The following is a 24,123-nucleotide window of genomic DNA, read 5'->3' as shown; positions in this document are numbered from 1 at the left end:
CCTAGGCACAAACTCCTAACCCGCCTTCCCACACTACCAGGATATCCCATTTGGGACTTCCCACATTCAGGACAGGTGGCACTCTGTTTACTAGAAGCAAGCAAAACCTGGGCTTAAGGTGCCATCTAGTGACAAAAAGGAGGCAGTGATCTACCCGGATAAAAAAGAAAGAAAGAAATCAACAAATCCCTAAAGCAAACATATCCAATAAAAAACAAAACAAGTCAGGCAAGGAAAACTGAATAAATAATCCTTCAATGCAAAGACACAGATGAACATCCTCAAGAAACAACAGCAAACAATGAACCATGAACTCCTCAAAGAGATAGAGCAAGGAACCAGCAACTGACTAGTGTGAAATGGTGTGAAATGGTGATATGTGAACTCTCTGACCAAGAATTCAATACAGTATTTTTAAGAAAACTCAGTGATTTCCAAGATAACACAGAAAAGCAATTCATAAATTTATCAGAGAAATCTAACAAAGAAATTAAAGTAATTTTAAAAGATCAAACAAATCTTAGAGTTGAAAAATACATTTGCTGAACTGAAAAATTCATTTGAAATTCTCAATAGCAGAATGGATCAAGCAGAGAAAGACCTGTGAGCTTGAAGACTGGCTATTTGAAAACACACATTGAGAGGAGAAAAAAGAAAAAAGAATGAGAAAAAAAGAAGATCTCCTACAAGATATAGAAAATTATCTAAGAAGACAAAATCTAAGAATTATTGGTGTCCAAGAGGGAGTTGAGAAACACTGAGAGGTAGAAAACTTATTCACAGAAATAATAAAAGAAAACTTTCCAAAACTTAAGAAAGAGATAAATGTCCAGGTAAAAGAAGGTAAGAAAACACCAAACAGGGCTGGACACGGTGGCTCACGCCTGTAATCCCAGCACTTTGGGAGGCTGAGGCGGGCAGATCACGAGGTCAGGAGATCGAGACCATCCTGGCTGACACATGGTGAAACCCTGTCTCTACTAAAAACACACACACAAAAAATTAGCCGGGTGTGATAGCGGGCACCTGTAGTCCCAGCTAGTCAGGAGGCTGAGGCAGGAGAATGGCACGAACCCAGGAGGCGGCACTTGTAGTGAGCCAAGATCGCACCACTGCACTCCAGCCTGGGCGACAGAACGAGACTCCATCTCAAAAAAGAAAAAAAAAAAAGAAAAAAGAAAACACCAAACAGATTTAACCTAAACATCGAACACTCAAAAACCAAGGACAAAGAGAGAATCCTAAAAGGAGCAAGAGAAAAGAAGCAAATAATATAAAGAAGTTCCAATTCATCTGGCAATAGACCTGTCAGGGAAAACCATACAGCCCAGGAGGGAGCAGGATGACAGTTTCAAAGTTCTGAAAGAAGAAAAGAATTGTCATACAAAAATACTATACACAGCAAAATTATCCTTCAAATATGAAAGGGAAATAAAGTCTTTCCCTGACAAACAAAAGTTGAGAGAATTCACCAACACCAGAACCATCTTACAAGAAATGCTAAAGGGAGTTTTTCCATTGGAAAGAAAAAACCCCTAATGGGCAAAAAGAAAACATTTGAAGGTATGAAACCCACTGGTAAAATTAAGTATATGAACAAACCCAGAATAGTCTAATACTGTTAACTGTGCTGTGCAATTCACTCATAACTCTAGTATGAAGCCAAAAAGACAAACCTATCAAAAACAGTACTACCTACAGGAACCTGTTAGGAGACGGGCAATAAAAAGATGTGTAACTGAGACAACATAAAGTCTAAATGTGGAGAGGTAACGTATATACGTTTTTTCATGTTTTGAATAGTAAGTCCTTACTGATCAATAATAAAATTGAATGTTAATGAACTCAATTCTCCAATTAAAAGACATAGAGTGGAGGGCAGAGCAAGACGGCCAAATAGAAGCTTATGTAATTCTTCCCCTCAACAGAAACACCAAATTTTAACAACTATATACAAAAAGCACCATCACAGGAACCACAACTCAGGTGAGCAATCACAGTACCTACTTTTAATTTCATATGGCTGAAAGATACATCAAAGAGGGTAGGAAGAACAGTCTTGAACTGCTGATGCCACTCCTCCCCCATCCACCAGCCAGATAGCATCTGTGTTCTTGGGAGACGGAGAGCACAGAGACTGTGAGGCTTTGCATTGAACTTAGTGCTGTGCTGTCATGGTGTAAAAGAGAACCAGGCTGTAGTCAGCTGACATCTGCCTGCAGAGAGAGCACCTGGACTGGCCCATGCCCAGAGGTGAATCGCTCATCCCAAAGGTCAGAACTTGAGTTTCAGCAAGCCTTGCCACCACAGGCTGGAGTGCTCTGGGACCCTAAGTGAACTTGAGGGGCAGTCTAGGCCAAAAGGACTGCAATTCCTAGGGAAGTCCCAGTGCTGAGCTGGGCTCAGAGCCAGTGAACTAGAGGGGCACACAACCTACTGTGACACCAGCCAGAAGGCTAAGGGAATGCCTGTATCAGCTCTCCCAAGCCCTGGGCAGTGGCCATCTGGCATGAGAAATCTGTGTGCTTGGGAGAGGAGAAGAGCAGTGACTGCGGAACTTCACATTGAACTCAGTGCTGCCCTGTCACTGTGGAGATCTGGCAGGATTCATCACCTGCTAATTAAGGAGCCCCTGGTCCCTGAATAACCAACAGCAATACCCAGATAATACACCTTGGGCATCGGGCTCTGAGATGTCCTGGCTTCGGAACTCTGGATAGGTTCATTTTATCATAACCTTCTATTACAATGGAATACAAAATAATTCTCTTTTGGATTACCCTAGAACTCGAGTGGCCATGACAAGGAATAAAGTTTTTAAATAATTTAACTATAATATAATTCAGCAATTTCTGGTTACTTTTAATCGAACTTTGATATAATTCACTGAATTCTAGTTAAGTGGAATCCAAGTTCATTTCACACGTCAAATATTTCCCTCTTGCTCCCCAACTCCATACGGTATCTATGTTGCGAGACGTAACGTTACACTCAGATATGAAAATCTGACATATTTTGGTTGAATAATACATTATAAATTGCATGTGTTCCTACTTTTAGCAAGAATAACAATAGAAAAAAATATTCAAAAGTTATGAACTTAATAATCTTTAAATATATATATGCATCAGTTAAAAACAGCACCATATATTCTTTATTAAGTATCACAAGTTACAGGCTACTTTTACATTGTGGTAGAATAGTGTTTAGAACTAATCTTTCAAGAATACTTTTTGAAAGTTTGAATTTGTTTTCTAAACAGAATAAAACTTATCAAGGAGACTCTACAAAGATTTTTTCGTTTACTTATTAGGTACAGAAATCTTTATGTTTACTATTCAAGTTCGCAGGCTTCCTTTCTGCCTATTTCTAGATGTTTCCTCAATTCATTTTTTTCTCCATTTTAAATATCACTATTAATTCCTTGAGATATTTTTCACCAACCTTACAAACAAAATGATCAAGTCACAATTCCTCACTTTGGCAATCTTAAAACTAAATTCAGATTTATACTATTCAGTTATACTTTAAAATCCCATACAAGACCAATTTAAGCTAGCTCTCCCTGTCTACCAAAATTCAAAATTCAAGCTCCTGGGTACACTGGAAAGCTGTCTGCTTTTAATGCAACTTCATCCAAATTTTTGCAGTAGGCAATGTTCCATTAAAAAAACAAACCTAATCAAAAGGAAGTTCACTCTTTCTATGAATAATCACAAGATTGTTTAGTATTCCATTTAAGTCTTTTATTAAGATTAGCGTCTAGCAAATAAAAGTACAAAAACAGTCATAATAACTTTGCAGTTTTAGTATCTTTAAGGTATTCCTATTTGACGATTAATCCCTGTTTCCACCAATATTACAAATGTTGATTTATAACAACAAGCAAGCAACAAAAGATAAATGAAGAAGATTTAAAAGTGCTATAGGAAAGCTTTTTCACTCATGTTTAAAAATATAACTTCTTTAAAAATATAACTTTAGGGGTAAATAACGTTTCTCCACCGTAATGGAATATTATAAAAACTATGCATATTAAGCAAGAAAAGATACATTTTCAAGAAGCTATATGTCAGTTTGTTGGAAAAATAACAAGTAAAAGTGAGGAAAGGCCTCCAATAACTCCAATAACTTCTTCCCTTTGGTCTCAAACCAACTGGGTCCACTCACTTCTATTGGTTCTTTGATAATGCCACTGAACAGTCTAAAAGTTCTGCTTACTCCAGGGACTGAACATAGGGCAAATTCTTCTCGTATACGTGTATTCTTTTTTTTTTTAATTTTTAAGTTTGAGGGTACATGTGCAGGATGTGCAGGTTTGTGACACATGTAAATGTGTGCCATGGTGATTTGCTGCATCTATCAACCCATCACCTAGGTATTATACACCCAGCATGCATTAGCTATTTTCCCTAATGCTATCCCTCCCCCACCACACCCCCTAACAGGGCCCAGTGTGTGTTGTTCCCCCCCATGTGTCCATGTGATCTCATTGTTCACTTCCCACTTATAAGTGAGAACATGTAGTGTTTGGTTTTCTGTTCGTTAGTTTGATGAGGATAATGGCTTCCAGCCCCATCCATGCCCTTGCAAATGACATGATTTCATTCCTTTTTATGGCTGCATAGTATTCCATGGTGTATTTGTACCACATTTTCTTTATCCAGTCTATCACTGATGAACATTTGGGTTGATTCCATGTCTTTGCTACTATGAATGTGCTGCAATAAACATACATATGCATGTATCTTTTTAATAGAATGATTTATATTCCTTTGGGTATGTGTATCCTTAACAAAACATAAAAGCATGATGAAGATATATACCCAGCAGAAGTGTGTATATTTAGTTGCCAAAAGAAACATATAAGAATGTTCACTGCAGCACCTATTAATAATATCCCCAAACCAGAAACAGCCCAAATGAATACTGACAGTAGAATGGAGAAATATGTGGTGGTATATCCACTTTGAAATACTATTCAACAAATGGGTATGTAAAAAGTACAATGATACGCAACAATATAAATGAATCTCACAAACCTAAATATTGAGCAAAAGAGGCCAGGCACAAAAAAACTGCATTCTATATGACTCTATTTATGTGTAGTTCAAAAACAGAAAGTCAAAATAGTGGCTGCTCTTGAAGGTGGGGCAGTGACGGTTAGGGGCTCAGGAGGGAAGCTTCTGCAATGCTGTTAATATTCAGCTTCTTGATCTAGGAGCTGCTTACGTGGGTGTGTTCAGTTTGTGTTCTTGTTGGCATGTATGTTTTTTTTTTTTTTTTTTTTTTTTGTTGTTTTTTTTTTTTTGAGACGGGGTCTCGCTCTGTCACCAGGCTGGAGTGCAGTGGCCGGATCTCAGCTCACTGCAAGCTCCGCCTCCCGGGTTCACGCCATTCTCCTGCCTCAGCCTCCCGAGTAGCTGGGACTACAGGCGCCCGCCACCTCGCCCGGCTAGTTTTTTGTATTTTTTAGTAGAGACGGGGTTTCACCGGGTTAGCCAGGATGGTCTCGATCTCCTGACCTTGTGATCCGCCCGTCTCGGCCTCCCAAAGTGCTGGGATTACAGGCTTGAGCCACCGCGCCCGGCCGGCATGTATGTTATACTTCAATAGAAAGTTACAAAAACTATGAGACTGCAGGATGAGTCCCCTCAATAAACTTCAGTTCATAGGAAAAAAGCTACAAGGAGTCAGAAAAGGGGTGTTATACGTCAATATCAGATATATATGAGCAGAAGATATCTCTAGTTCATGGCCAATACGGCTTGTGGCTAGGGTGGTTTCTAAAACCCATAATCTGAGAGGAAATAAACACCCTAATCTGGGCATGACAGTAAGATTTCAAAGGACAGGATTAGAGCAAGTCCAGAAACGTCACCATGCACTTTTTCCCTTGCACAGTTAGGCTTTCACTGAGTTGACCACACATGTGGTTCACCTCTCAATCTGTGGGACCCTAAAACATCATTTGGCTTCTTTTTGTTGTTGTTCTTGAGACAGGGTCTTGCTCTCTTACCCGAGCTGGAGTATCGTGGCATGGTCATAGCTCACTGCAGTCTCCAACTCCTGAGCTCAAGCAATCCTCCTGCCTCAGCCTCCTTAGTAGCTAGGACTATAGGCATGTGCCACCCAGCCAGCTAATATTGTTATTGTTGTTTTTAGAAATAGGGTCTTGCTACATTGCCTAAGCTGGTTTCAAATTCATGGCCTCAAGCAATCTTCCTGCCTTGGCCTTCCAAAGTGCTGGGATTTCAGACATGAGCCATTGCACACAGCCCTCATTTAGCTTCTAATAGGAATTCTGTCCATGATTTACAGCGAAATAATTCTAGGAGAAAAGGATGTGGGGGAAAATAGGAAACACACGGAGAGCCAAACATGTAAAAAAGAACCCACTCACGGCACTTCCTCGAAAGGAAACGAACATTCCAGTTTCAACACTCCCTGTCAAGTGATTACAATACTAAGTGACCATTTGGGGCAGTTCATTTGTATCCCTGCCTGCTGTGGGGCCACTTTTGGTTCTCTTTCTCTCTCTGGTGCCATTGGCCTAATCACAAGGGAGAATGTTTTCTCTAAGGGCTCCACCATCAACCCCTAAACTAAACATCTTTGATGTGCCCCTTGGGCACACTCATTACCCTTTTCCACCCAGTTCTGTGCCCCAGAGGTGAGTCTCTTTGATCTCCATCAAACCCGAAGGGCTCCCATGCCTTCGGGTTTCAAGTTGAATTCAGCAAGGAGCCTGATCATCAGAGTCCCATGCTGTTAGGGATTAAAAGAAAATGGAAAGGCTGAAGAGTTCTTGGAGTGGGGCGCGGTGGGGGGTGGGGAGGCAAGTTTTATTCCCCATTCCTCTTAGAATTCTAACCTGGCCTTGATTGTTTTTGTTCTTCCTTCCTTGGGGGCAAGAAAGTGGGTAAATTGATCTTCAAAGATTAAAACTTCACAAAATGTTAGACAAAGGAGAATGATATACAGAAGTGATCATTCCAAAAAAAGAAAAGGCAAAACTGGATTCTGTTCAAATAGACATCTTTGATATAGGTGGGAAAATAGAAGAGGGTACACCTACCTTACATGTTCTCCAGATAGCAGCTCCCTTGGCTGAGGTTCAAGTATAGTTCAAAATCTACTGCTCCATCTCTGGTCCCTGATATGTCACCAATTAGGGCATCACAAAGTCATCCAGGACAAGTGCTATTGTTCCAGGACCCACCCAGCCCTTCCCTCAGCAGGCTTATTCAGTCCTCGGAGCATTCTGGGCATTTTTAAGGAAATACAATAAACAGAAACAGCTAAAAACAATGTATCTCTGAAATGTTATTGAAATTCCTCTTTTGAAAAATGTCTGATTTTTACCCTAACAACTGCATCCTCACCCAAATCTCATCTTAAACTGTAGCTCCTATAATTCCCACGTGTTCTGGGAGGGACCCAGTGGGAGAGACGCAGTGGGAGATAACTGAATCATGGGTATGGTTTCCCCCACGCCGTTCTTGTGACAGTGAATAAGTCTCACGAGATCTGATGGTATCTAAGGGGAAACCCCTCTCACTTGGCTCTCATTCTCTCTCGCCTGCTGCCATGTAAGACGCGCCTTTCACCTTCCGCCATGATTGTGAGGCCTCCCCAGCCACATGGAACTGTCGAGTCCAACAAACCTCTTTTTCTTTATAAATTACCCAGTCTCGGGTATGTCTTTATCAGCAGCATGAAAACGATCTAATACAATTCCTAAATATTTTTTCATCACGGCATGTTTTGACTCAAATCCTACACCACGGGAAAAAAAATACGTGTGTGTGGGTGTGTGTGTATACAATACAATAAGTTAAATTCCAGTGTTTCAAAGTTTTTAAAATCATTACATTTGTATCTTTATAAATGACGAAACAGTATTTAAAAACTCAGTATTTCACTAGAAGCCCAAACCCCACCATTAGGCAATATGTCCATGTAATAAACCTGCACATGCACCCCCTGAATCTAAAAGAAAATATTTTTAAAATCAATATTTATACTTCAGATTTCCATTTACTCAATCTATGTTATATCTATATGGAACAAAAATGTAAAACAATGCAGCTTTTCGTCAGCTGTCTCTTTGAAATTATTTGTGAAAGTTTATTAACTGTGATGAAGAAAAGGTACTCAGATGAGACTGGAGAGTTCCAGAGAAGCTCCTTGTCCTGGCACGTCTCATCCGCTGTGGCTGCATCCATCCTCTCCATCATGGGCTCACCAGTGTCCCAGAGTCACTGTCTCTTACATGGACTATTACGATGGCTTCATCTTCCTTATTTTCCTGCTTCCACTTTCTCATTACTTAAATTTATATTTTCTTTCCTGCCAGGGTAATCTCCCTAAAGTATAGTTCATTCATGAGATTTACTTACCCTGAAATGTTAGGATATTTAGGAACCAAAATAAGTACGCTAAAATCAGATTCAAGATTACAAAGTAATAAACTAAAAGTAGAAGATGAATCTGTGTATTACACATGAATTCACACAAGAAAAAAGTCTGAAGCCTCTTACATGGAGAATATTTTTTCTTTTCATTAAAAAATCCTGGATGGGTGCAGTGGCCCATGGCTGTAATCCCAGCACTTTGGGAGGCTGAGACGGTGGCTCGCCTGAGCTCAGGAGTTCACGACCAGTCTGGGCAACACAGAGAAACCTCGTCTCTACTAAAATACAAAATAAATTAGGCGGGCATGATGGCGTGCAGCTGTAGTCCCAGCTACTCAGGAGGCTGAGGCAGAAGAATTGCTTGAACCTGGGAGGCGAAGGTTGCAGTGAGCTGAGATTACGCCACTGCACTCCAGCCTGGGTGACAGAGTGAGACTCCGTCTAAAATAATAACAATAATAATAATCGTACACTTATTAAAAAGCTCTCTTTCCTATTCTATATTCCATAAGCCTCCTAATAGCCTCTCTTAACGGGCTGTGGTAGGGTGTCCTTTCATTATAGGTGAGAAAAACTCTCACCTGTTTAAACAAAAGTGTGTCATCCCTGACAACTCTCCATTTATTATATGAAATACACAGAAGGCTGTTCAGTCAAAAACTCAAAATAGACTTTTAGCTATTTCCAGAAACTTGATTTATACTCTGCTCCACCCCTTACTGGCTTAAGTGATTTGGGACAAATTCAAAGTATCTCAGGACCTTGAGGAATCCTTGGACACGTTTAATTAAAAATATATGCAAAACATAAATAAATTTTTTAAAACCTTATATGCTTCCCAATTAGGGTGAGCATACAATATTGAACTACCATTAATGTTTTATTATAATTCTTCCTTCTAAAACTTTATTGGTTTATTTTGTCTTTATTATTGTCATAAGCTATAAAACATATGTATATATGTATGTTTTTATATAAATATAATGTCAAGATTCCCTTCAATGCATTTATACACACACTCTCAACACCTTACTCTGGGTGACAGAGTAAGGCCTCGTCTCAGAAAAAAAAAAAAGAAAATGTTCTAAAATTGAATTATGGTGATGGTTACAAAACACAAAACTCTGTGAATTTACTAAAAATCATATATTGTGCACTTAAAACAAGTTATTTTTATGGTGTAAGAATTATACCTCAATAAAGCTATTTTCTTTAAAAAGAAAAAGCAACTGATGCCAGGAAAAGATTACTTCTTCTGGAGAACCTGTTGATATGATTTTACAAGGCAATGAGAAACTAAGTAAACAGAGCTAATATACATATATAATAGAGTCCTTATAACAATAATATTAATAATACATCTATATAACAGACACTATTCTATATGCTTTATGTAAACTCTTCTAAGCCTCTCAACAATCTTAGAAGGAAGATCTTATTATTATCCTCATGTTACAGATGTAAAGCCTAATCACATGGAAATTAAGCATCATGCCTAAGGTCACACAGTTAGTAATTTAAGTTAGAAATTGGAAGGGTGACAACTGGGTCCAGAGTCCATGCTCTTAACCCACACTAAATTCAAACTGTTCCCAAAACCACCTAAAAGAGTTCAAGTCAAAGCAAATTTAGAATTTAAATACAGTAATACTTTTATATCTAGTACAATATCTACCATTGTCTACATGTTTGTTATATTTTAATTACTTGTTAATATGTTTATACTATAAGTCATTTAAGTCTGTTCTAGAACTAAAGACAAATATTTTATTCATCATTTCTTATAAAACTTTCACGATATCAGTGTTTTATAAATGCAGGAACTTGCTGAAATGAACTCCAATAGAAATTACTAAATTATTTTTCCTATATTTACTCATTATTTAAGTGATATAATCCTGAAAGCATTTTTTTTAACTTTCAAGTCTGGGGTACATGTGCAGGTTTGTTATATAGGTAAACTTGTGTCATGGGGTTTTTGTACAGATTATTTCATCATCCAGGTATTAAGCTTAGTACCCATTAGTTATTTTTCCTGATCCTCTCCTTCCTCCCATCCTCCATTCTGCCACAGGACCCCATGTGTGTTGTTCCCCTCTATACGTCCATGTGTTCTCATCATTTAGCTCCCACTTATGAGTGACAACATGCAGTGTTTGGTTTTCTATTCCTGCATTAGTTTATTAAGGAAAATGGCCTCCAGCTCAAGCTATGTTCCTGCAAAGGACATGATCTCATTCTTTTTTACGGCTGCATAGTATTCCATGGTGTATATGTACCACATTTTCTTTATCCAATCTATCATTGATAGGCATTTAGGTTGATTCCATGTCTTTGTTATTGTGAATATTGCTGCAATAAACGTACACGTGCATGTGTCTTTATAATAGAACATGATTTTCTATTCCTTTGGGTACTTCTCAGTAATAGGATTGCTGGGTCAAATGGTACTTCTGTTTTTAGGTCTTTGAGGAATTGCCACACTGTCTTCCAATGGTTCAACTAATTTACACTTCCACCAACAGTGTATAAGTGTTCCTTTTTCTCTGCAACCTCACTGGTATCTGTTTTGTTTTTTGTTTTTTTTTGCCTTTTTAGTAATAACCATTTTGACTGATGTAAGATGGTATCTCATTGTGGTTTTGATTTGCATTTCTCTAATGCTCAGTGATGTTGAGCTTTTTTGCTTTTTTAAAAAAAAAACTGTTAAGAAAATGTTTGTGGTTTTATTGTATCATCAGGCATTGAAACATCTGAACAAATCAATGTCTGGGTAGTTAAGCAGCTGCTTTCTCCTTCACTTCTTTGGATTACTAGAGCAACTTGTCAGTAGATTTAAAAAAAAAAAAAAAAAAAGGACAACTTTTGCATTACTTAAGTCTTTCCAAGGCATGCGCTGGTACAACACTAACTTCTCCCATCAAATGCAACTAGTCTAGTGTCCAAACATCAAGCATAACACCTCAATGGCAGCAGAGCACTGCGCCCAGTCTCACCGCGGCGCTGCTCATTTGCGCATGATATCTGGAGCATCTGGAGGAGTGGGAATAGTATTGGGAAGAGGACAGAGGAGGAAACAGCATGCTTGGCTGAGAGGAGGTCAGCCGAAGTTGTGCAGGGCAAGTCTGAACGCGTCATTGGTGCAAACCCAAGCATCGTTGGTGTTCTTTAATAGGAACATGTGGTGGAACCCCATGATGGGATCTTCACGTCTTAAGCTGGCCCACAACCACGCTGATGATGCAGCTATGTGGCATGGGCTGATAGTCCTGTGCCGTGAGGCTGTACTGGATTTTCTGGAATGGAAGGATAGACAACTTCTCCACAGTGGCGGCTTTCCCATGGAACTGTTGTCCTTCTGACGTAAGGCATGACGCATCAATGTAAATTGCGCCTAGTTGGGTTCTATCTTTATCAAATAACTGGTAGCAATGTTGAATGAAGCTGGATCCAATCTGCTCCCAAATGGGCTTGTCTCCTACTCTGGAGCATCACCCAGCGTCGGGGAGACCTGAGGGGCTGGCACGATGGTGGCAGTGGTGGCAGCAAACCAGCGTGGTGTGCGTGAGCGTTTTCTCATATGATGGTTGACCACACGTATGTCTTCTTTTGAAAAGTCTATTCATGTCCTTTGCCCACTTTTTAATGGGTTTTCTTAATTGTAAATTTGTTTAAGTTTCTTATAAATGTTGGATATTAGACTTTTGTCAGATGCACAGTTTGCAAATATTTTCTCCCATTCTGTAGGTTGTGTTTCTTTTCATATTCTAGTGAACTACTACTGTACATATATTTAATACTAACTGAAAAATAGAAAGCTTGTCCATATTAGTGTCAGGGTTAAAAATATTTAGAATGTTTATGGCAATGCAAAAAGAGTTTAAAATATCAGAATAAATATGTTAAGGCATTTTTGTATTTTATTATAAAAACAGTTTGAAAAAGTTAATCAAAAAGATGGTTTTGGAAGTTTTAATCGAATACTTTAAAATAGACTATACACTGTCTCAAAATAATGCTTTATTATGTTTACAGCACCAAAAACTTAAAAATTAACCAAACTTATAATATCCACATTTGTTGTTTATGAATTTTAGCTCCTCCGAAAATACAATTATTTGGTTTTATACCATCATCTTCCTTTCATTAGAGTCTATTTAGTTCCCCATATGCTTTAATAACTTATCTTTGAAAAATGAAAAATGAACATGTATAACTCATACCATTAAAGTTTCAGATAACTTTTCATTTCTGGAGGTTATTAAAATTATTTTCTACAGTAAAAACTAAATAGGAAGCAAAAGTGTTTAATACATATGTAGAACAAAAATTGAAAAGAATAGTAAGGTAACAACATTAAACTAGTTTCATTTCTTAGAAACAATAGCAACAGGCAAATGAGCTTTAAGGAGTTAGCATTTAAAGTGAAAAATGCTAACTACAATCCTCCTTCTTAAATAATGATGGGTTCTGAAATATCAACTTGAGCTCTAACCCAAAGATGAGTTGACAGTTTCAATTGCTTGGAGAGAGTATAAATATCAAGTACATCATCCTCTCATAGAACAGTTCCCAGCCTTTTTGCCTCTGATACAATTACTATGCCAGAATAAAGCCACTCAACTTTTCCATTAACATCTCAAACACATTATATATTATCCCAATTCACAAGACTATCCCTACATGGTCGCAAAATTCTATAATCTGAGAGAATCAAAGAACTTGACACTTAGAAGTCCTTAGGAGAAAAGGAAAGGAGAAAAGAAAAGAGTATATCTGGTCATGTAACAAGATGAAGAAAGAGAGCTGGGAAATAGAAAGAGACAAAACTAGTAGAGGCCAGCATCTCTACAGAGACAGGAGAGGATGGCACCAAACTCCCAGGATAATTTATTCTCCACTTTTCCTTCACAACTCAGTTAAAGACTTTTCCTTCTCTGAGATGCCTCCCATTACTAGTCCATCTTGCCATTACCTTATGTTTTTAAAGTATTTTGCCTTATACAGCATGTATCATGTTTTCATATGCATACAAATTTATATTTATATATCCCTGTTTTCTCTGATAGCCTCTCTACTATATGTTCAACATGCACAGAAGAAATAAACCCTTATTAAATGAAAGAAAGAATAACTACATGAATGAATAGCACTACATTCTAAAACTGAAATTTTCCATCTTTGTATATTTTTAAGGAAAAAAATTTGTTAATAGTAAAGGCAAATTTCTACATCACAAAGCTGTCTTGTAGCAAAATGGAACTGTCTCTGGGCCAAGCAGATCTAATGCTATTCTTAGATTCAAAAGCAGTAGCAGTCACAATATTCTCCTTTGGGAAAACAGCCAATTTGTGCTGTTTACTTTGAAGTTAGACCTCACAATAATTTAGCCTTTTACTTTCAGACTACATTATTATTACTATGCTGGGGACTGTACTGTTAAGATCATTCAGACATTTAGCCAAAATGAAAGTATTAACTATATGGAAGATGGATAAATAATCTACAGAATAATTTTATTTAACATTCTAAAATATCTTCTTTTAACTCCAAGTAAAATTCAGTCTTTTGGCAAAGACCTTTCAAGTACCTAAAGAGGGTTACTTGGCTCAGAAAATGATTATATTGTATATAGAAAAGTGCAGAAACTTCAGGGCTCTTTGACTATCTACCAGCACCACTAAAAGATACTATATTGTTACATACATAAACTCCTAATATTACACTGAAAAGATCTTTCTGAACTTTAATTGCTGTTATGGTCAACAGGTTAATACCTAGTTATTCTAAGTACTTCCAATGCCTAACCTGGAAGTTGAAATGACTGGAAAATCATTAAGAACATCATTACATCTTGAGCTGTCTTCTCAACCTTTTATTTCCTTTAGTATGATATGACAACATGTAAACATTGTAGGTACGAAACAAGTATTTGTTGTCTTACCGCTATTTAAAGCAAAGGTCCCAAATCCCCAAGTACCATACAGGTCCATGGCCTGTTAGGAACCAGGCCACAGCAGGAGGTGAACCCTGGGCGAGCCAGCATTGCCACCTGAGCTCCGCCTTCTGACAGATCAGCAGCGGCACTAGATTCTCACAGGAGCGTGAACCCTACTGTGAACTGTGCCAACAGGAGATCTAGCTTGCACACTCCTTATGAGAATCTAATGCCTGATGATCTGAGGTGGAACAGTTTCATCGCAAAACCATTCCCCACCCACCCCCTATCCATGGAAAATTGTCTTCCATGAAACCAGTCCCTGGTGCCAAAAAATTTGAGGACCACTGATTTAAAGAAATTACCTCTTCCTCAGACTTATAAAATATAAATCCATAAACCAATGAAGAAATGAAGAAAGGATAAAGAAATTTTAAAAGAACAAAGGCAAAGTAGAACAAGAGAGGAAAAGTATGGTACATTTCATGAAGTTCATGGAGAAACCTTCATGAAGAAAGCTGTTAATTATTTTAAAGAGAAAAAAAGCAAGACTGGGCCAGGTGTGGTGGCTCACGCCTGTAATCCCAGCACTTTGGGAGGCCAGGGCAGGTGGATCACGAGGTCAGGAGTTTGAGACCAGCCTGACCAACACAGTGAAACCCAGTTTCTACTAAAAAAAAAAAATACAAAAATTATTCGGGCATGGCAGCACGTGCCTGTAATCCCAACTATTCAGGAAGCTGAGGCAGAAGAATCATTTGCACCCAAGAGGCGGAGGTTGCAGTGAGCCGAGATCGTGCCACTGCACTCCAGCCTGGGTGACAGAGTGAGACTCCATCTCGAAAAAAAAAAAAAAGCAAGACTGCCCTAGTTTTGTTCGAGATTTATTTAACTTAATACCTAATGAATATTATTGTTCTCTCCTGATTTCATCTAATTCATATTGACAAGGTAAACAAATAAGTCCCTCTGTAGATTAAAAAAATGGGTATCTTGTGATGCCATAGTTTACAAATCACATTAGAATGTTCTATTCAGGAACTGGGCCAATATATTTTATTAACAAGCAAAGTGAAAGAGAAGGAATGGTTATGCCATCTTCCCAGGCAGAATTCGATGTATTTGATCTTGGGTATTCTTTTTGGCCTTTCTGTAAGTCATTCTTATTTGGAGGTTTAGAGAAGCAAGTAAAATAAAATTACTGATTCTCTGGGAGTTAGCTAGGTATACTGAGCTCAAGAAAGCTTCTCCTCTTAAATCACTTTTTTGGGTCAGTCAACCTATTGATCTTCCTCCAATTAAACTTTTATCATTCTGTACCAAATTGCCAAATGTCTTGAATATCTCTCCAACTAGACTGTATAGTTCTGTGGGAATGTACTACACACTGGCTGACACATGGTGGGAACTCAATATTTACTGAGTTCAGACCTCACAGTAATTTACGTTTTAAGTTATCTAAATGAATCAATGTTTTTTCAGCTAAAAACTGCAAGGTCAAATCTAGTAATAGGAGGACCCAATCAGTTTAGTAAATGAATGGAGAAGACAAATAAAATCTAATATTTTAATGTATGCCTAAGTACACTAAAATGCTAAAATACCAAGTATATCATAAGACAAAACCTTTCCTAAATAATGCCTGTGTAGTAATCCATTTTCAAATATAACAACTGAAACATTTCATTTCTCAAATTGCTCAACAAAATCTACAGAGGAATTTCTAAATGTCCTAAGACCAAAATCTCATTTTTTAAAAAATCTGTTTTTGTTTAAGAGGGAGAAAGCATCTGAAACCACTAAGTTCTATTTTCTTACATTCCTATCACTTAAAAACAGCTGAACTGATTTTTCTTTTTTAAAAAAAAAATTACTGGCTAGTAATAAAATCCTGAAGATAGAGATTTGTGATGGAAAACCGATGCAAACTAATCCATAGCAAAGCTCTTATAAAAAGATAGTGTTTAGGTCCCAGTTACTTAATTTGGCTCACAGTTTAATAAAGGGTAGTTTTAAATCAAATGCATTACAATTTTACTCACTTCAAAGCTTCCTCAAATTTATGAATTTTCTTTTGAGTATCTTCTTTTCCTTTATCAAGTTCGCTCTGTAAGTCATGAGCCTGCCATGACAAGAACATGGAAAATTTATTGGAAGACAAGTAAAGTTTACTCAAAAGAGACATACAAACAATGAAATAGTCAGTGATCACAAATCCATTTTTAATATTAAATTAGATTTAGATATTTCACGATAGAAACTTGGTCTACCATAGAATGATTTCAATACTATACTCAAATACCTATTTTCTGTTCAAAGTGAATTTCTTGAGTCTACCTGCAGGTGAATTCTTTTAAAATAAATTCATAAGTTAAAAGAAAATGAAAAAAAGGAACATTTTTGATTTTTAAAATTATATTTTAATCAAAGAAAAATCTTACAAGATTCAAGAGAATACAATAAACAATGTGTCTATATTCCCTGAACACATAATGTTTATGATGAAATGGTCTTCTCTTCCACAGCTGGGAATAATTTGTATAACCATTTACTGAGTTTGGAAGGAAACTGCCATCCCTCCCCACCCACCATGTCTACCTCTTTCCCAAATGTGGATCATTCGAGTAAATGAGATGGCAGCATCAATAACAAGCGCTAAATGAAAATTTGTCTTCAGCCGGGCACAGTGGCTCATGCCTGTAATCCCAGCACTTTGGGAGGCTGAGGCAGGCAGATCACAAGGTCAGGAGTTCGAGACCAGCCTGACCAACATGATGAAACCCTGTCTGTACTAAAAATACAAAAATTAGCCTGGCGTGGTGGTGCATGCCTGTAATCCCACCTAATCAGGAGGCTGAGGAAGGAGAATCGCTTGAACCTGGGAGACAGAGGTTGCAGTGAGCCAAGATTGCACCACTGCAGTCCAGCCTGGGCAACAGAGTGAGACTCCATCTCAAAAAAAAAAAAAAAAATCTGTCTTCACAAAAAGCTCTTCATATCCATATGCAGATAAACACAACCAATGTGGACATTATACGGATCTTAAAATATAAAAGGGAAACTTTGGTACAGTGGACGAAAAGGAAGGAATGAAACAGCAGCCATGGCTCCACATACATGGCAACTGAGGATGCAGAGCCCAGCTGGGAGGGGAGGCAGGAAAGCTCGAGTTACTTGGTGGGGCGGGAATACCCACTCCAGACCTGCTGGTAAGCAAGGTGAGGCAGAAAGGGAAACGAGTGGCCAATAGGTTCAAGAGAGAAATGACAAGAGCAACAACAAAACACAAATACACTGCGACAAACCGTATCAGACTGAATCAGGGCTAGCCAAAAATACCTGTAGTTAGCTATTTATATCAGTTTAAATAGAGACCTATTTAACTCAACCCTATCTTTAACCTCTTCTTTTTAAAATTCTTTTGGATTTCTTCTCTCAGTGTTTTAATAAATAAATACATTAATAAAATCAGTTTGCTTATAAACTAAAAGAAAGTAAAGGTAGACAGGAAATTTTCCAAGATAATATCGAAAAGCTTCTATGGGCTGCTATGATGATAATCTCAAAACTAAGAATACACCAAGAGGCAGAGAAGAAAAAGCAAGAGAGTTAGAAACCAGTAGCCACTCTCCCCCATATTTTAAATGGTAAATTTAAAGTATCTCATAAAGACTATTTGTCTTATGAGAAGAGAAAGACCAACTTGCCTTGCAAACTTTTGCCACTACATTTATTTTATTTTACATGGGGGAAAAAGAAGTCTGTTGTTCAAGTTTTTAACATGTTCAAGTCTCAAATTATTTTGGATCCCTAATATGCATTACAGTGTTTGGCACACAGTAAGCACACTACACTGGAGTACAAACATTACTAAAGCACCAAAAGCACCATTTCAATGCAAAACTAGTCTTTTTAACGTGGAGAGTCAAAAACGAAAACCTCAAAATGAAATTCAGATACAACCTAATGCAAAGATCCTGGAAACATGTTTTTATATCAGTAAAAAATAAAATCTTAAGTGAAAAATCACCCAGCAGCTTAGGAAAAACACACAGAGAAAAGTAAATGTATTCAAGTAAAAGGTTGGGGGAAGGACAATTCAGAAGAAAGTTAAACGGAGAAACTAGTAAGTGAAATGTTATCTTACACTGGTGTTTACTTACACATATTTACCTATCCTTTTGCTTTAATCGTTCTTTGTTAGTCAAGTTCTCCTGCAAGCTGAATTCAGCCCAAATCATACACTTTCTTCTTTTAATAGAGGATGTTCTTAGATTTATTGCTAGCACTAAAATATTATTATTTATGCCATTTTTTCCTGTTTCCTAATTTTTTATGTTACTTTTTATACATGGCATTTTGTTACTATCCCCAACTCTTCCATGTTCTGACAGATTGATACATAGAGACAGAAAATGGCTTTTCCAGCTTTATTGCCATATAATTGGCAAAAAATATAAACACTTTTGAGGTATGCAACACGGTGTTTTTAAAATTTATTTTAATTGACAAATGACAAATTGTATATACATATGATATGCGTGAAGTTTTGATACATGTACACATTGTAGAAATATTAAATCAGGCTAATTCACATAGTCATCATATCATATATAGACTTATTTTTGTGATGAGAACATTTAAAGTTTGTTCTCAGCAATTTTCAATTATACTACAGATTATTATTAATAATAATAATCATGTTATATCTCCAGATACTTATTCCTCCTGTCTAAAACTTTTTTGTTTTTTTGAGACAGGGTCTCACTGCCACCCAGGCTGGAGTACAGTGGCACAATGATAGCTCACTGTAACCTCAAACTGCTGAGCTCAAGTGATCCTCCCACATCAGCCCCCCAGGTAGCTAGGACTACAGGCATGTACCACCACATCTGGATAATATTTTTTTAGAATCAGGGTCTCACTATGTTGCCCAGTCTGGTATAAAATGCCTGCCCTCAAGTGAACCTCTCTTGGCATCCAAAAGTGCTGGGATTATACTCATGAGCCACGGTGACCAGACTAAACTAAAACTCTGTACCCTTCCAACAGCATCTACCCATTCTCTGACATCCCTCCCCACCCAGCCCCTAGTAACCACCATTCTATTATCTGATTCTAGGAGTTTGATTGTTACTTCAGATTTCACGTATAAGTGAGATGATGCAGTACTTGTCCTCCAGGACCTTCCATGTTATTACAAATGACAGGATTTTCTTTTTTAAGGCTGCATACTATTCCACTGTGTATATATACCACAGTTTCTTCCATCCACAGATGAACACTTAGGTCAATTCCATTCACCCATAGACAAATACTTAGCTTGATTCTGTATTTTGGCTCTTGTGAATAGTGCTGCAATGAACATAGGAATGTAGGTATCTCTTAAACATACTGATTTCATTTCCTTTGGATATAAACCCAGAAGTGGAAATTGCTGAATGATATGGTAGTGCTGTTTTTAATTTTTTGAGGTACTTCCATACTGTTTGCCATAATGACATTCCCACCACCAGAGTACAGAAGCTCTCTTTCCTCCACATCCTGGCCAACACTTGTTATCCCTTTGGGGTATGTGTGTGTGTCTGTGTGTGTGTGCGCGTGTATATGTGTGTGTTAGCAAAAGCCGTTCTAACAAGTATGAGGTAATATTTCATTGTAGTTTTGATTTGCCTTTCCTTGATGATTAATGATGTCTAGAATTTTTCATATACCTGTTATTTGTATATCTTCTTTGGAAAAGTGTCTATTCAGGTCCTTGGCCCATTTTTTAAACATCATGTTATTTGTGTTTTTGCTATAAAGTTGTTTTAATTCCTTATACATTTAGGATATTAGTCCCTTATCAGATAAATGTTTGCAAATATTTTCTCCCATTCTGTAGTTTGCTTCTTCACTCTGTTGATTGTAAATCTTTGCCACTTCGTATATCCAGAATGGATAACTAGTTATTTCAGATAGCCATTCTTCAAGTTCTGAGATTCTTTCCTCAGCTTGGTTGATTCTACTGTTAGCACTTGTGATTGTATTCTGAAATTCGTGAAGTGAATTGTCCAGCTCTATCAGGTAAGTTTGGTTATTTGTTAAAAAGGCATTTTCATATTTCAGATCCTATATCATTTTATTGTATGCCTTATAATCCTTGGACTGGGTTTCAACATTCGCCTGAATCTCAATCATCTTCATTCCTGTTCATATTCTAAATTCTACTTCTGTCATTTCAGCCTGGTTAAGAACCATTGCTGGGGAACTACTGCAGGTGTCTGGAGGTAAGAAGACACTCTGGCTTTTTGAGTTGCCAGAGTTCTTGCCCTGGTTCTTTCTCATCTGTGTGGGCTCATGTCCCTTCAACCTTTGAAGTTGCTGCCCTTTGGATGGTTGCGTTGTTTTGTTTTTTGCTTTTATCTCCACTGATGTCTTTGGGGGTTTGTGGCTTCCATCAACTGGAAGGTGGGGTCCATCAACTGGCTTCATTTCTAGTAGATTTTGAGGGGGCCAAGGTTCAGCTCAATACTCCCACACTGTATACTTTAACTCTGAGGGGCTGGTATCGGGTCACTGGCTTTGCTCTCTGGTCCCTCAAAGTTGGGAACCTGCTGTGTTAAATGGGCCAAAGTGTTCCTGGTCTGATGGCCACAACACTTCAATGAGTGGTGCCAGCCAAAGTGCTTCATCAGGCAGTGGCAATGTGATTCATGCTTGTTTGCATCTGCCAGCAGCAGTGGTAGTACAGCAGGTTTCACCCTTGTCAGCTGGGGTGGGGCACTGGCAGACCAGTGACTGCCAGCCTCTATATGCACATTCACAGTGGCAGCAGTGGCACCATGGAGGGGAGGGGTCACTGGCATCTGTGTGTGCATTCACACTGGTGGCAGCATTGGCACAGCAGTGGGTTTCTGGCTAGGGTGGGGCTGGCAAACTCCTTGTGCATATTCACACTGGTGGCAATGGTGGTGGGAGACAGGGCCACTGGACTCCCTGAGTGCTTTCATGCCAAAAATGGCAGCACTGCAACACAGCAGCACGTGGGGGACAGGTGCATTCACGCTGGCAGCAATGGCACAGTGGGGTGCACGCACATCACCACACCAGCATGGAAGGGCAAGGTTCACCCACGCACACATGTGTCGATATGGCAATAGCGGGATGGCCATGGGTGAGTGCTTGCTGGTAAACAGCATGGGGGAGGCTGCAGTAGAGGGAGAGTGTAAGTAGGCCAGTGCATGTCAGTGGGGGCCACTCTGCAGGAGCTCTCTGACAATCTGGCACAGTCTGCCAGCACAGGAGCTATGATGAGGACCCTGGGGTGGCATCCTGGTTGGGCATCTGAAGACTGCACTGTAAGCAGGCAAAGCCAGGCTATGGCCCTAGGAGAGGCCAGCAGATGGGAAAGTTCAGGTAAGACTGGCCCCATCTGCTCTGTTCAGGTTCAACAACTTTTTAAGGCTAGAGTCTCCCAGAGGAACATGGCCAGCCTTAGGGAATAGGCGACCCCAGCCACGCTCCCCTGCAGACATTCCCGCATCAAAACTCTCTGGGCTCCGTACAGGCTGGAGTCCTGCCCCAACCGTCTCTCTAAGCAACTCTCTCTGCCAGCTCAAGTGTGGGAGTCATGGGGTCTTCTGCTGCAGGATTCCAGAGGTCCAAGGCAAGAGCAGCTCGCTCCTTGCCTGCTCAACTCACCCATTCCCCAGGAGTCATTAGGAGCCAGGAAGAAGACCCAGTGCATGGCAGCCCCATGCAGGGTTCCCAGCTTCCTCCCCTTTCAGTCCAGTGTCTCTGTCCTCCCACTGTCCACTCTCAATACCTTCCCTCTGAAGATTGGCTTGGAATGCGCCAGTCTTCCCAATGTCCTACACCGTGGGGGCAGACATTCTTCCTAGCTGCATCTAGTCAGCCATCCTTTCTCACATTTATTGATTCACCTATCTTGAGCAATCCTTGCATCCCAACAATAAACCCACTTGGTCATGGTGCCTGATCATTTGATGTGCTGTTGAATTTGGTTTGCTAGTATTTTGTCAAGGACAATGCCTCTTAACTGCTATGACCTCTGCTTCCCAATATGAAAAATATGGGGGATTAGGTTGCATAACTTCCGTAAATCTTTTCACTACACAATTTCACATTTTAAAACATCACTAAAGGTACACGTACTCTTAAAAATTATGTCAGTAGGGGCCGGGCGCGGTGGCTCAAGCCTGTAATCCCAGCACTTTGGGAGGCCGAGACGGGCGGATCACGAGGTCAGGAGATCGAGACCATGCTGGTTAACACGGTGAAACCCCGTCTCTACTAAAAAATACAAAAAATTAGCCGGGTGAGGTGGCGGGTTCCTGTAGTCCCAGCTACTCGGGAGGCTGAGGCAGGAGAATGGCGTGAACCCGGGAGGCGGAGCTTGCAGTGAGCTGAGATCCGACCACTGCACTCCAGCCTGGGTGACAGCGCGAGACTCCGTCTCAAAAAAAAAAAAAATTATGTCAGTAGTAGTTCAAAAACACTATCCAATATGTTAAATATAAAGCTGTGACTATTTTAAACATGATTTTACAAAGTACACATGATTGCTAGGCATTGGAATAACTATATTTTAAGGATTGTGAAGTCCATTAGACTTCGTATCTCATTTGTTAAACAGTTCCATCAGAATGATTGTAAGTAGATATTTCAATTCAGTACATTTTAGAACATAGGTACTTAACATATGTCTGGCATGTTTCTCTAGGTAAACAGCACCATCTTTTACTCTCTGGTAACTGTTTGGAAAACAAGCAATAGGTTATTTGTAGGGGGCAGGTGTTTCCTTGCTAGTAAAATAATTTAGTCTAACCATTTCCTGATTTAACAGATGAGGACACTTCATCAAACAATGACATTTCAGTTTACTACTTATTATTTGTTTGATGTTCAAAGATCTTAAGAGCAGGCAATAGCCACTAGAGATCAATAAAGACCATTACATAATATGTGTGTGCTTAAATTAGGGACAGCATCTGATGCTGTTTCTTTTACCTCAAAGACAAGTTAGAATCCTATGCTCCTGTCCTGCTGCTGTCTCATAGGCAGAAGAGAACAATGTCATTCAATGGCATTTCCTCCTCCTAAAGAGATATTTAGAACTAAGTTTTATACCGAAAGTTATTGAATGTGCACACCTGTAACACTAACAACAACAACAAAAAACCCTATACATCCCATTTAGTTCTACAGTTACACAGTCCAGGGCTACGGAAGATTTATGTCAGGTCTTTGAGCTATCAAAAAGGATATTCCCTGAGAGGGATGTAAGACATCAAAACTTCAAGGCTTGAGATCACAGCAGGTTTAATAAAGAAAGAAAAACAGATGTCAATGTAAAAGGGGGGAGATTATGAAATTAATTGTAAAATAAAAAGTAGCATGCTGAGCAACATTTTCTTCCAATGTAAATAATGCTAGGAACATATGCAATAGGAACGATGGCTATTTTTCTTTTAAAGATTGTTATTATTTTAAACAAATCTTATTTACAGTGAAAACAACTAATACACTTTAACAAGTAATGTTATTAAAAAGCAAGGTCAATTGATACCGCATGGAAAGGGAATCACTGTAGTTAAGATACCTAATAAAAAGGATTTAGGTCTGCTCCTTGAAGTGAAATAGAGTAGGAATGGTCAGCAGGCTACTGGATACGGATGAACTGAGCTCTAATATTCACTTTCTAGTGTACATTCACCAGGGAGGGAGACTGATAGCAGAAACCTTAGTTTACTTAGAAGCTAAATA

At 38.8% G+C, this 24,123-nt stretch overlaps 1 protein-coding gene and 1 pseudogene across 15 annotated transcripts in view; both read right to left on the bottom strand.

Annotated features, from left to right (window-relative positions):
* The window catches only part of CEP112 (centrosomal protein 112), a 537,631-nt gene that overhangs the window by 362,129 nt on the left and 151,379 nt on the right, over nt 1–24,123 (bottom strand). For all 15 annotated transcript variants that reach the window (XM_050762401.1, XM_050762392.1, XM_050762393.1 and 12 more), the window contains one exon: nt 16,398–16,477. In XM_050762401.1, coding sequence (XP_050618358.1) covers nt 16,398–16,477 — 80 coding nt within the window. The remainder of the gene's footprint in view (nt 1–16,397; nt 16,478–24,123) is intronic.
* LOC126939471 (nuclear transport factor 2-like) lies at nt 10,985–14,410 on the bottom strand (annotated as a pseudogene).

Source organism: Macaca thibetana, chromosome 16 (assembly GCF_024542745.1).
Source record: "Macaca thibetana thibetana isolate TM-01 chromosome 16, ASM2454274v1, whole genome shotgun sequence".
In the NCBI taxonomy this organism is placed as follows: domain Eukaryota; kingdom Metazoa; phylum Chordata; class Mammalia; order Primates; family Cercopithecidae; genus Macaca; species Macaca thibetana.
Note: the sequence above shows the minus strand (reverse complement) of the source record. Positions and strands in the feature narration are given on the sequence as shown.